The sequence below is a fragment of the Olea europaea genome, chromosome 11, assembly GCF_002742605.1.
Source record: "Olea europaea var. sylvestris chromosome 11, O_europaea_v1, whole genome shotgun sequence".
NCBI lineage: Eukaryota > Viridiplantae > Streptophyta > Magnoliopsida > Lamiales > Oleaceae > Olea > Olea europaea.
Genome location: NC_036247.1, coordinates 28826176 through 28839702, shown reverse-complemented (window position 1 = coordinate 28839702; position 13527 = coordinate 28826176). Strand labels below are relative to the sequence as shown.

Here is a 13527-nt window from a genome sequence, read left to right as displayed (position 1 = left end):
CTTTTAGTGTGGCATGTAAACGTGATTTTAGATGTGGAAGATAAAAATGACAAATTAGAGGAAATAAATATTTACCCTACTTGTCCTACTTAAACGTTCAAATAGTAGGTAATTAATATTATATTGATAGAATTGTTGTAAATCTCAAAATCTGATAGATTTGTCCAAAAAAGTCACACCGATAGAGGCTTTAGTAACATGATTAAAAAATTAGTAAGCAAATTTCTTTACAGGAGAAAGATAAATCAATCGTACATAATTTACTTGGGATGCTCATTGATTGTGAAATGGCCAAAAAAAAAGAAAGAAAGAAAGAAAAAAAAAAAAAAGAAAAGAAAATTGTCTTCATTCATTGTCATGACTTTTGGCATTGATCGATCTAGACTTCTAGGTTGCACATTTGAGACTCAATTTGACGGTTCATATCATACCCTTCCATATGGTCCACGGCCCTGCAGCATACACCCACTGCACCGGCGTGATGGAATCCAACCACTTCGTCCAGTCAGTGACTCCAACTAATCAAATGAATGGTCCATATTTTTCCTTGATCTGTTATATATATGAGATCAAGTTCCTTTTATTTTCCATTCGAAAGGAGTCTTATTTTCCTTGAGAAATCCACTGAAGGGTTCTTTGTTTCTAGATAAATGACAAACAGGTAATTATTATCCTATCCTATGCCAGTAATTCTTGAAGTTTGTTCAACTTAATAAAATTTAAGAAACATCCTGTTTGATTTTGCAGGCTAGAAGGCAAGGTTGCCGTAATAACTGGTGGCGCCAGTGGCATAGGGGAAACCTCGGCCAGGCTTTTCGTCAAACATGGCGCTAAGGTTGTCATTGCTGATCTCCAAGATAAACTCGGCCAGGCTGTCTGCGAAAGCATAGGATCTCCAGAAGTCATTTCCTATGTCCACTGCGACGTAACTAATGACACCGATGTTCAAAATGCAGTGGACACGGCTGTTTCCAAGTACGGTAAACTAGACATAATGTTTGGGAATGCTGGTGTCCCCGGCAAGGGCGACACATCAATTTAGGCTACCGAATATGAAGATTACAAGAGGGTTTTCGACGTTAATGTTTTTGGCATGTTTCTATGCGCCAAACACGCTGCAAGGGTAATGATTCCGGCCAAGAAAGGGAGCATTATCTTTACTTCTAGTGTCGCCTCTGTGATTTATTGGGATATTCCTCATGCTTATGCTACATCCAAAACTGCAATAGTAGGGTTTACAAAGAATTTGTGTGTTGAAATGGGAAAGCATGGAATTAGAGTCAATTGCATTTCTCCTTTTGCTATTGCTACACCAATGATGATGACTGGGTTCAAAGACACAGGAAAGGAGAAAGTGGAGGAATTGATACATGAAATTGCAAATTTGAAAGAGACAATCCCAGAGACAAATGATATAGCTGAGGCTGCCCTGTTCCTGGCCAGTGATGGATCCAAGTATGTAAGTGGGCAGAATCTAGTCATTGATGGGGGTTACAGTGTTACTAATGTTGCTCTGAGAGAAGGCCTAAAGAAAATATTTTCTTGATTCAGTTTATTGTCATCATGGTCATAAAAATAGTTGTGTTATTTCTGGTTCCTGAATTGCATTGAGATGCATTAGGACTGTGAGGATCCAATTAATAAGATTTTAATTTCTTTCTCATCTTTAATATTGTTCCGTATTATTCAACTCATTCACCTACTATGAACATCTTCAATAATGGTTAAAATTGCAGGTTATTGCGTTAGCTCGAGGGTTTACCCAATGCGCACCCAAAAGGTAGCGGTTGAGGGTTACCCCGTCAAAAAAAAAAAATGAAATTGGATATAAATTGATATATTCAAAATCACTTTTATATCCTTATTTATATCCTAGTGGAAGTAAATTCAAATTTTGCTCCAATTGAAATATCTAAATCCACTTTTTGGTTTTTGCCATTTGTAGTTGAAAAAAAAAATTGTAAATTTATATCCTTTTTATATTTTCAGTTGGAAAATGAAATTTAAATTTCCTTTGCATCTCTCCACTGAAAAGCTTTTCGGACTCTTTGAAGATCTAAATCAAGATTGGGGATGCTCTAATTGTGCCATAAGCATATGTTTGTCGAAGCAATTATAATTTAATTAATTCTGATCAATTATAATTTTTACTCATACCTTACATAAAATCTACGTTTAGTACTCACTTGCTATTCCCACTTTTCACAAGACTCATAATTTATATCGCTTAAATTTTAATTCAATTATAAATTTTACTCATACCTTTCATAAAATCTACGTTTAATACTAACTTATTATTCCTACTTTTCTCAAGACTCATAATTTATATTGCTTAAATTTTAATATAATCGTTTCTCAGACGCGTGCATCACGAGGGCCTTCACCTAAACAATGCGTTTGGAAGTATATGAAAACGAGTGGACAGCACAGATTGGTAAAGTTACCCAAAGATTCCATGTCTGTTTTGATTTATGTTTGAATATAAAATACTTATCACTTTATGAATGGGCCATGACAGACTACAAATGTCGAGTGGTTGTTGGTGGGAAATGGGAGTGGTTTTAATTGGTGCCAGATGAAATTAGAGCATGAGTTACAAGTTAAAATGGTCAATCTTGTATAGTGGAGTAAATTTGATTGTGCCACTTCAGTTATGCTGGTATAGACTAATGTTTCAAAGTGTTCGGCCATTACAAAATCCCCTTTTCATTTTTGTAATTAAAATGGTAATAATCATGAAAGGAAAAAAAAAACAAAAAGAGAGAGAATAAAAGAAAGAAGCTAATAAAATTGTGTATTTTATTAAGAATCAAAGTCTCATATTTATTGGGAAAAAACAATGTTACAAATGATATAACACTCATAATACTAGAATTGTAGGGATATAAAAGTCATTCATAAATATTACTATATTTAAAACACTTCCCCTTGAATGATTATTTATACAATAACTATCTCAATGAAATCTTATTTCACAAAAATTCGATAGGACAAAAATGTCGACAAATGGAAAAAAGAGAAAGTAATTTGAAGTAACAAAATGCTACCTCATTAAAACTTTATTGAAAAAATTTAGTGGGAAAAAACTTGATCGAAGGAAAAATAGTACAGCTACTTCTCTGATTTCAATTCTTGTATCAAACGATCCATGTCTCGTATGTCAATGTCTTCAATATTGATATCTTGTATGTCAATGTCTTTAAAAAAAATTAGTGGGACAAAACTTGATAATTGCAGTAACCTGATGACACAAAAAATAACTCTTTTTGATCTCTTCGAGAGTTTTGTACATATAAGAGTTATTATGAGAGTAAATATCTAGTATGTTATGGTAGGAAAAATTCTAATTAAAAAAAAAAGAGTATTCTTTTAGTACGCTATTAGAGTTGTCTCATTAAAATCCTTATTGATAAGACATAAAATGTCGTGTTTTACATCCATTAATATTTGTATTTTTGTGATTAATTAACGTCTAAATGTATTTAGTTCCCTTATATTTCGATTTAGGTTGTAAATGGTTGGAAAATATGGAGTTTGGAAGAAAAGAGCGAAAAATAATCAAAATGGAAAAAAGTGAAAGCTCAAAAACCAAGTTGAAAATAATCCAGAGATGAGAGGGCGATGAAATGAAGATTCAAGAGTGTGGAAGGTCAATTGGATAAAGAAAGAAGTCAAAGAGGTTGAAATCAATGCAAATTGATGGATTTGGTAGAAAAAAATGAAAAAAAAAGGTGCTAAAAAGAAATGAATCCAAAGTTGGGGACTAAAATGAAAAGTGCTAATAGTTGATTCGGACACAATATCGATGCTTGGAGAATGTGTGAATTCAATTAGATGGAATTGAAAGTTAAGGGAGTAAGAATACATCAAAAAAGAGTTAAAATGAATGAAGATTGAAATTGAGGGATCAAAGTGCAGCAATTGAAATTATTTTATACTGCGCGCGCACGGGCTTAAAGTGGCCCCCGCACGAGACTCATTCTTGCATACTGAGAGCAAAACAACAAAGTGATGCACGCAATGAAATACATGGCGCGCGAGGACAGGCTAAAATTTCTGTGATGGGACAGTTTCCTAATTCCGATGAAATTTTACATGGAAACAATATTTTTGATATCATATATATACCTAAAGATGCCAAAACGAACGGAACCTCCTTTTTTGACCTAAAAATCTTATATTCTACGCATTTTTAGAGGCGAAGAATGGACACCATATACTTTTCTCTCTTTTTGTTTAAGAATTATTAATGTATTACTAAACTTCATTTCTTGGTCGAATGATATTGAAACCTAGGAATTATTCAAACTGTGAGATCTAAATAAATTTCATTATTTTCATTCATATTTTATGTATTGAGTATTCTTTTGTGCATGATTTCATGGTTGTTGAATTTGAATTCTAAGAGGCCTATTAGATGTTCATGTGCTTTGATCGACTGCTTGTTTAAAGAACAAATACGTAATTATTTGATATCTTTGACATTACGAAGCAACTAGAGTTTGATTAATCGTTGCTTTAGAGGTTATTAAATTCTAGGGAAGATATTTGACTAGATTAAATATGATCGCTTGTGATTGTGTTGTTTAGTCTCATCGATTTCTCTAGTTTCCCATACTATTATTAAATTAAATTTTAAGTGCTTTTCTTGGGTGATTTGATAATAAGGATTAATTTGATCGCTTGTTTTCCGGTTAATTACAACTAAGGAGAAATAAGAAATATAAATTCCAACGATGAATGCTAAAAATATGAATTGGTAATTAGTTATGGATCTATGATCAGTTCGGAATTCCTACGGTGAATATTGACTTAGACCAAGGTTCGTTCTATTGATTTAATCCAATTTATTAAATTGCATTATTTTTAGTTAGACTTGATTTCATCAAAAAACAAAACTCCCGTTACTGTTAACATTGCATAAAATTATACTAATCACTCTTCATAGGAATGATCCTTACTTCCACAACTTCATACACTTTTTGGAAGTGTAGGTTTTATTATTTTTGGGTGCCTCCGACAACACGTCTGACGTCGTTGTCGAGGAGTGATTTAGTTTACTTTTATGTTTTTTATTTGTTCACTTAGTTTTTTTTTTAAAACCTTTTCTTTTTTGTTTATTTTGTTTAGTTTAGTTTACTTTTTTTTTTAATAGCTTCCTTAATTGTTTATGCCCATAACTCGATCCTTTAACCAAACTAATTTGCAATGTGATCCAGAGTTAGAAAAAACTTTGCTCAGGTTAAGGAGTGGCATTCAACTAAATTTCAAGGGATACATGGCTGGACAACAAACTTTGAAGGAGCTTGCAGCTCCGAATTTAAACCAACAACTTCTCTGCATCACTTTTCCTACTTTAAATATTACCACTACTTTTGAATTGAAGTCTGGACTAATACATCTTTTGCCCACCTTTCATGGTCTTACAGGTGAAGATCCTCACAAGCATGTAAAGGAATTCCATGCGGTATGCACAAGTATGAAACCCACATAGGTAACTGAAGAGCAAATCAAATTGAAAGATTTTCCATTCTTATTAAAGGACTCAGCTGGGGACTGGCTCTACTATCTACCATCTAGAAGTGTCACAACATGGGAGGAGACGAAGAGGTTGTTTTTAGAGAAATATTTTTTAGCTTCAAGGCCAGCAAACATTCGAAAGGCAATTTCTGGTGTAATGCAGGACAGTCGAGAATCCTTACATGAATACTGGGAGTGTTTCAAGCGACTATGTGCAAGCTGTCCCCACCATAAAATTAGTGAACAACTCCTCATTCAATATTTTTTTTGAAGGTCTTCTACCCACAGATATGAATATGATTGATGCTGCAAGTGGAGGAGCTTTGGTGGATAAAACTCCCGAGGGCGCAAGGAACTTAATTGCAAACATGGCAATCAACTCTCAGCTATTTGGCACTAGAACCCTTTCTAGACCTGTTAATGAGGTAAATGTTTCATCTATTGAACAACAACTTGCGAGTCTAACTTCTATTGTTCGTCGAATGGCTACAGGAATCATGCAAACAGCAAAGTCTTGTGGAATCTACTCAGTAACAGGGCATCCAACTGACATGCGCGCAACTCTTCAAGAAGATCCCAATGAACAAGTTAATGCAATGGACGGATTTTCTAGACAATCGCAAAGGAATTATGATTCTTACTCAAACACTTATAACCCAAGATAGAGGGATCATCCTAACCTTAGCTATAGGAATCAACAAGTGAGTCAACCAATACCTCAAAATTGCCCAAACTTCCAGCAATATAGGCAACCATACCCTCCTAGACAACAACGGGACCAAACTTCAAATTCAGGTATGCCTTTAGAAGATATCGTAAAGTCTCTTACCACTAACACTTCGCAATTCCAACAGGAGACAAGGGCAAGTATTAAAAGTTTAGAGGATCAAATGGGTCAAATGGAAACCTCAATCAGCATGATGGAAGCACAAAGTTCAGGAAAATTGCCCTATCAAACAATGGTCAATCTAAGAGAAAATGCATGTGCAATCATCCTAAGAAGTGGTAAACAGGTTAAGATTCCAGTAAAAACAGTTCCTACATCATCGGAGCAACAAAAGTAGAAAGATGTCACTGCAAACACGGATGTTCCCAATGACAATAACATACCTAAGCGTAAGTTTCCACCTCTTTCTGATTATAAACCGGTACCAGCTTTTCCTCAAGGTTTGGTAGGATATAGGAAAGATGAATGAGATCATGATCTTTATGATACTTTTGGTAGATGCAAGGTAAATATTCCACTTATAGATGTTATTAAACAAATACCTCGTTATGCTTAATTTTTGAAACATTTGTACAAGAGTAAGATGAAACAAAAACTCAAGGGATGTGAAAAGGTAAACGTCAGGGAAAATGTCTCTGCAATTATTCAAAGAAAACTCCCTACGAAAGGTATGTTTACTATCCCTTGTACGATAGGCGACATTAACTTTGAAAAAGTCATGATAGATTCAGGAGCTTCTATTAATGTTATGTCATATTCTATATACGCTTCTTTGAAACTTGGACATTTAAATGAACCTGGTGTTGTGATCTAACTAGCTGATAAATCTAATGTCTATCCTAAGGATTTAGTTGAGGATGTTCTTGTAAAAGTTAATGATTTTATTTTTCCCACTGATTTTTATGTGCTTGATATGGGTAATAGTGATTAAACTATCCCCATTTTGCTAGGAAGACCATTCTTAACGACATTCAAAACTAAGATAGATGTTCATGATGGCACCCTTACCATGGAATTTGATGATAAAATAGCTAAATTCAATATTTATGATTCCATAAAATGCCCTAATGATAATAATCTCATTTACTCTATTAAAGTGATTGATCATTTAGAACATAAAATTTTAGAACCTGATGAAAATAATGCAGTGAAAGTTGCCATTGATAAGCATACTGAGGAGGTGGATCAGGAGTTACCCCGAATACTACCTTACAGGAAACACTTGCAACATTGAATGCTTCTCCAAAGTCACCAAAGTCGGGTAAAAGTTTGCATAGTATTTTGTCAGTTTCTAACAAGAGACATTTCTATGCAGGTTTCCAAATGGAGGAGGTGAGAACATGGAGCCTTGGAATTTAGGTTTAGTCAATTTATGTTGAGTCTAAATTTTTCAGTTTGTATTTTTGTGTTTATTTTTGACTTTTTGATAAAACTTCGACATAAGAAGGAGAAAAAAAAGTGGTTTTGAACGATTTTAATTGTGTATGCTATTTGCTTGATTCGGTTAAGCTTCTAAAGAATTCATAACATGATTAAATAAGTAATCTCCCAACTTAGAGTTAATTTAGTATGGTTATTTTCTTTGAAGATGGTAGTAACTAGATTTTGTAGACAAAAAGTCGGTGAGATTTTGAGCCTTATGATTGAGACATACATATCGGTCTCAATATTTTCTTTCATGAGTGATTTTCTTCCATGGATTTGCTTTTCTAGAACTTGCCTTGATTCTCTTCGAGGCCATATTGATACATGCATGCATGAACATGATTACGGCCATCTTTGTTACGTAAGTTAACCACCTAAGCCAAATAGCCTACCCCGCAGCTAATTTTACCCGTTGATGAACCCCCTTGAGCCTTATTGCCATACCTTTTGTAAATCCACATTACGAGCCTTAAATCCGGAAAAACAATATTCTTTACCCAAGCCATAAAGCTAGTGGAGTATTATTCATCATTTTGAAGTGTGGGTGTGCAAAAGAAATAAGTCTAGGGGTGTAAGAATCTATGGTAGGACTATGATTGGTGGAATAGAACATATTATTTGATTTCAATTCATAAGTTTTATTAGTAATGCAATATTTTGGGTTAAAAAAGGGATGAAAAAGAGAAAAGACAAGAAGTGATGGAGGAAATGATTTTCAATGTTCCATAATTACTCTATGTTCATGATTCCTCCTAGTACCAAAAGAAAATGATTGGGTTGTGTGAAATAGATGCAAAGAAGCTCTGAGTGAAGAGATTTGATCTTAAATGTTATATATATATATATATATATATATATATATATATTCATTTGAGCTGAGTTAATTCCTCTTTACTCTACTAGTTTCTATGGCTTTTGAGTTACTTACCCAAATATCTCACACCTGGACCCTAACCCACGTTACAACCTGTGGAAAAAAAAACCTTATGATTTGTGTAATGTATGTGATCTAATTGGTGGAGAATGAGAAAATATGCAAGCATATGATAGATCATGTTCATTGGAATAAACTTGAGGGAAACACTTACCTTTTAAACACATGAAAGTTGAGTGCTTATATCGTGGGAGAGTCTACATGTTTGGTTTACTCTATCTTTACATGATAATACTTGCTAATTGATTACAAGTTGTGTGAGATTGTCTGATCATGATGTGTTATGTGTTTTCACGACTTTGGTTGTTCTATGTTGATGGCATGGTAATCTTAATATTTTGTGAAAGTAAATTTGAATTTTACTCAAGGACGAGCAAAATCTAAGTGTGGGGGAATTTGATAAGACATAAAATATCATGTTTTACATCCATTAATATTTGCATTTTTGTGATTAATTAACGTCTAAATGTACTCAGTACCCTTATATTTTGGTTTAGGTTGTAAATGGATGGAAAATATGAAGTTTGGAAGAAAAGAGCGAAAAAAGATCAAAATGGAAGAAAGTGAAAGCTCAGGGACCAAGATGAAAATAATCCATAAATGAGACGAACGATGAAATGAAGATTCAAGAGTGTTGGAGGTCAATTGGATAAAGAAAGACGTCAAAGAGGTTGAAATCAATGCAAATTTATGGATTTGGAAGAAAGAAACGAAAAAAGGTGCTAAAAAGAAATGAATCCAAAGTTTGGGGACTAAAATGCAAAGTACTAATAGTTGATTCGGACCCAATATCGATGCTTGGAGAATGTGTGAATTCAATTTGATGGAATTGAAAGCTAAGGGAGTAAGAAGACATCAAAAAAGAGTTAAAATGAATGAAGATTGAAATTGCAGGATCAAAGTGCAACAATTGAAATTATTTTATACTGCGCGCGCGCACGGGCTTAAAGTGGTACGCGCACGGGACTTCATTCTTGCATACTGAAAGCAAAATAACAAAGTGATGTGCGCGCAATAAAATATATGGCGCGCGAAGACAGGCTAAAATTTCTGTGACGGACCAGTTTCCTTATTCTGATGAAATTCTACATGGAAACAATATTTTTGACATTATATATATACCTAAAGACGCCAGAACGAACGGAAGCTCCTTTTTGGACCTAAAAATCTTATGTTCTACGTATTTTTTAAGGCAAAGAACGAACACCATAGACTTTTCTCTCTTTTTGTTTAAGAATTATTGATGTATTGCTAAACTTCATCTCTTGGTTGAAGGTTATTGAAGCCTAGGAATTATTCAAACTGTAAGATCTAAATAAATGTCATTGTTTTCATTCATATTTTATGTACTGAGTATTCTTCTATGCATGATTTTATGGCTGTTGTATTTGAATTCTAAGAGGCATATTAGATTTCCATGTGCTTCGATCGACTGCTTGTTTAAAGAATACATTCGTAATTGTTTGATATCTTTGACATTATGAAGCAATTAGAGTTTGATTAATCGCTGCTTTAGAGGTTATTAAATTCTAGGGAAGATATTTGACTAGATTAAATATGACCGCTTGTGATTGTGTTGTTTAGTCTCATCGATTTCTCTAGTCTCCCATGCTATTATTAAATTAAACCTTAAGTGCTTTTCTTGGGTTATTTGATAATAAGGATTAATTTGATCGTTTGTTTTTCGGTTAATTACAACTAAGGAGAAACAAGAAATATAAATTCCAACGATGAATGCTAAAAATTTGAATTGGTGATTAGTTATGGATCTATGATCAGTTCGGAATTCCTACAGTGGATATTGACTTAGACCAAGGTTCGTTCTATTGATTTAATCCAATTTATTAAATAGCATTATTTTTAGTTAGAATTGATTTCATCACAAACAAAACCCTCGATATTGTTAACATTGCATAAAATTAGACCAATCACTCTTCGTGAAAATGATCATTACTTCCACTACTGCATACATTTTTTGGAAGTGTAGGTTTTATTATTTTTGGGTGCCTGCGACAAAACTCCACTTACTAAAAAAACACAACGAAACAAAAATATTAGTCAAGGAAAAAGTGATAACGTGCTTTCACTCCCCTCATAATATTATCACTTGAATTATGTTTCTGGCATATTAACTCTTTCAATTATAATATTAAATTTATATGGAATAAGTTGACTATAATCACATTTATTACATGTATATCAAATTTCATGCATTGTCAGACTAACAAAGTTGTGACTTGTGATTACATCCACCACATGATGACTTATTTACATATTTAGATAAGTCTTCGTAAAATTTATTATATAAAGAGTCGTACATTTTGTATTATGGCTTTATATTTTCCATTTTTTCATTTCACATAAGTATACACATTTAGATGTTTAGACTGTAGATCCACAAACTTCGATTTCTCTAGTAATTTAATTTTGCTAGGATTTCATCCTTTTATTTGGTCAATTAGTTAGTCAATCGATATGTTTCGACGGATTTATTTCAATTCATTGTTATTTATAATATGATGCAGTACATCATGTAAAAAACAGTAAAAGGGTTGTCGACAATTTTCTCTTTTTCGATTCTATTTCTTACACAATGACATAACTTATTGAGAAATCTCAATTTTCAATATATTAGGTACCTGGACCTCTTTTTGAGTTTTATAATTTGTTATGTCTAAATATACCTCCTTAAAATGACCATGTTTGTTTATTACTTCATATTCGTTTGGAGATTTTTTGTATATATCGAATATCATCATACTTCAGGCATACCATAGGTATATCAAATATAATGCTAATAAATTGTCCTTTTAGGACATCAATTCATGTTGGAGCATTTAAAATTGATACGAAAGATATTATTGATTTCTTTGGTCAATAAATACATCTAAATAAATTATATTTTGAAACTCTTATTTGAATTATCTTTTGCGAGGATAACAATATATTTGTACATTATTTTCAACTATTAACTCATCTCTCTAGTACTAAGAAAATTAGCCAATCCAATTGACAATTAATTTTACAACGTTATAAAATATCACCAATTTGATATAAATTCAAACTGCTTATTTATTCTAATAATTCTTTATTTTCCATCTCAATAAATTATGTTGGATCAATTTTATATTTACTACACTATCAAAATAATTATACGAAAAAAAATAGGATTTGACCATAAGCCAATTATAATAGAGAAAACTATAATATTAGTATGATGTGTAATAGCATTACTTAAACAGAAAAGAAAAGTATTTGTTCTCAATTAAATTAATTGAAGGTGTTTAACAGCCAATAATATTAAACAATTTATCAACGTTATAACTAACATTTATTAAAAGATTGAGATTTATAATCACTAGCATTAACAAGACAACTGTCTTGATTATATAATCTGAAAATTATTTAACAATTTAAATTTTGAGCATTATTTTTACAAAAAATCAGGTTGCATATACTATGTAATCATCTAATATATGTATCAAATATATTAAAAACAAATAATATCTAAATGGTCAACGTGTTGGATGAAGGGGCCCATTATCACCTAATTAATTTTCAAAAATATAGGGAATTCAATTCCTATTTTAGTTAGTGATAAATAATGATCAATTTTCATGAATGAGAAGAAACGTCATATATGATTTCATTGGATTGGAGAATGTTCTTGTCCTTTATTGAATATCAATTTTTAATTTTTAATTTTACATCATTATTTATTCAGTGATAGTTCAACTGGTCATTCAAAATAATAATACATTCAGTAATGAACTTCTTGCTCAATATGATATTTCAAATTTGATTAACTATTTAATCAAATAAAAGACATAATTAATTTTCGAAAGCATGATTAACTATGATATAATCATATAAAAATTAATGTCCACATGACATGAGCTACACCCGGCCCAATTGTATTCCTTATGGATGGCTTGAATCTTGGCCCGTTTACCCCTTTAATGGCCCAACTTAAAGTCTAACCCTAGAGTATATATATGGATATAACCCTAGCCTCTTTGATATGATGATTGTGTAATTTTGAGAGAAGAAACAAGAGAATCCCGGCTGCCCCCCTTTGTGTGAGAAAAAAGGTGTCCAGAACGCTGGTATAACATGTGCAATTGGTGGTTCTTTCATAGTATACCTTTGTGGTGTCTTCTCTTAGCCTTTGTGGCGATAAATCATCATCCTTTCTTGTCCTACGTGGGTAAGATTGAATAGCAACCAAGATGAATCAATTGATTGTGCTTTGAAGCCGTTTGGATTGGTTGTTGGTAGAGAAAGGTACGTTGGATTGAGCCTGGAAAACCACCGTTTGAAGATCCTTTTGAGAGAGTTTCCGCAACAATTAGTATCAGAGCTTCAAGGTGAAGGTTTTGGCTTGTGAAATTTACCAGAAATTGTCCAGAAAATTGGCAGAAACGCAGCAGATATCAGATTGAAGAAGCTATCCAAAAACTGTTAAAATTAGTCTCCGTTTTTTGCATTTTCTGATCAATCTAGGAGGAGTTTGGAGAAACGGAGACCACTGGCGTGACGTGCAGGAGGAGGCGAACCCTGCAGGCCGGCGCGTGTCAGGCTACGGCGGCGCGTGAGAACCACGCGCAGAGGGGAGAGACGACGCGTGCGGGTGCGTGAAACGTTTTCAGGCGACGGTTCCTTCAGGCAATTTGTTCCTTATATTATTTCTGACATTTTTCGTGTTGAAAGTTTTCTGTTTCAGGGTACGCAGAAGAATCTGGACAGCATTGTTCTTGGGCGTTCGGGACTTGATCATGATTTTTTGGGTTGCTGCAGTTTCCAGAGACTTTAGGATGAATAGTGGTGGTCCTAAAGTGAATTATTCGCAACTCTCATAATTTACGGACTCAGATAGGTCCGCTCTGGTATATTGGCTTAACTTAGTTTAAATTTCAGCATT

At 33.2% G+C, this 13527-nt stretch overlaps 2 protein-coding genes across 2 annotated transcripts; both read left to right on the top strand.

Moving 5' to 3' along the window:
- The first annotated feature begins 552 nt into the window (after positions 1-552).
- On the top strand, positions 553-1670 carry LOC111403988 (secoisolariciresinol dehydrogenase-like). Its single transcript, XM_023032683.1, has 2 exons — positions 553-661; positions 748-1670. Exon 2 carries the CDS (start codon positions 1094-1096, stop codon positions 1544-1546), a length of 453 nt encoding a protein of 150 aa, XP_022888451.1. The 5' UTR covers positions 553-661; positions 748-1093; the 3' UTR covers positions 1547-1670.
- Positions 651-1042, top strand: LOC111404672 (secoisolariciresinol dehydrogenase-like). The gene is made up of 2 exons (XM_023033444.1): positions 651-661; positions 748-1042. The coding sequence occupies exons 1-2, from the start codon at positions 651-653 to the stop codon at positions 1040-1042; spliced, it is 306 nt and encodes a 101-aa protein (XP_022889212.1).
- Positions 1671-13527: the final 11857 nt, after the last annotated feature.

Bases quoted from the DNA above. Each gene is read 5' to 3' on its own strand.
- LOC111403988 (XM_023032683.1), top strand. From the start codon at position 1,094: ATGTTTCTATGCGCCAAACACGCTGCAAGGGTAATGATTCCGGCCAAG.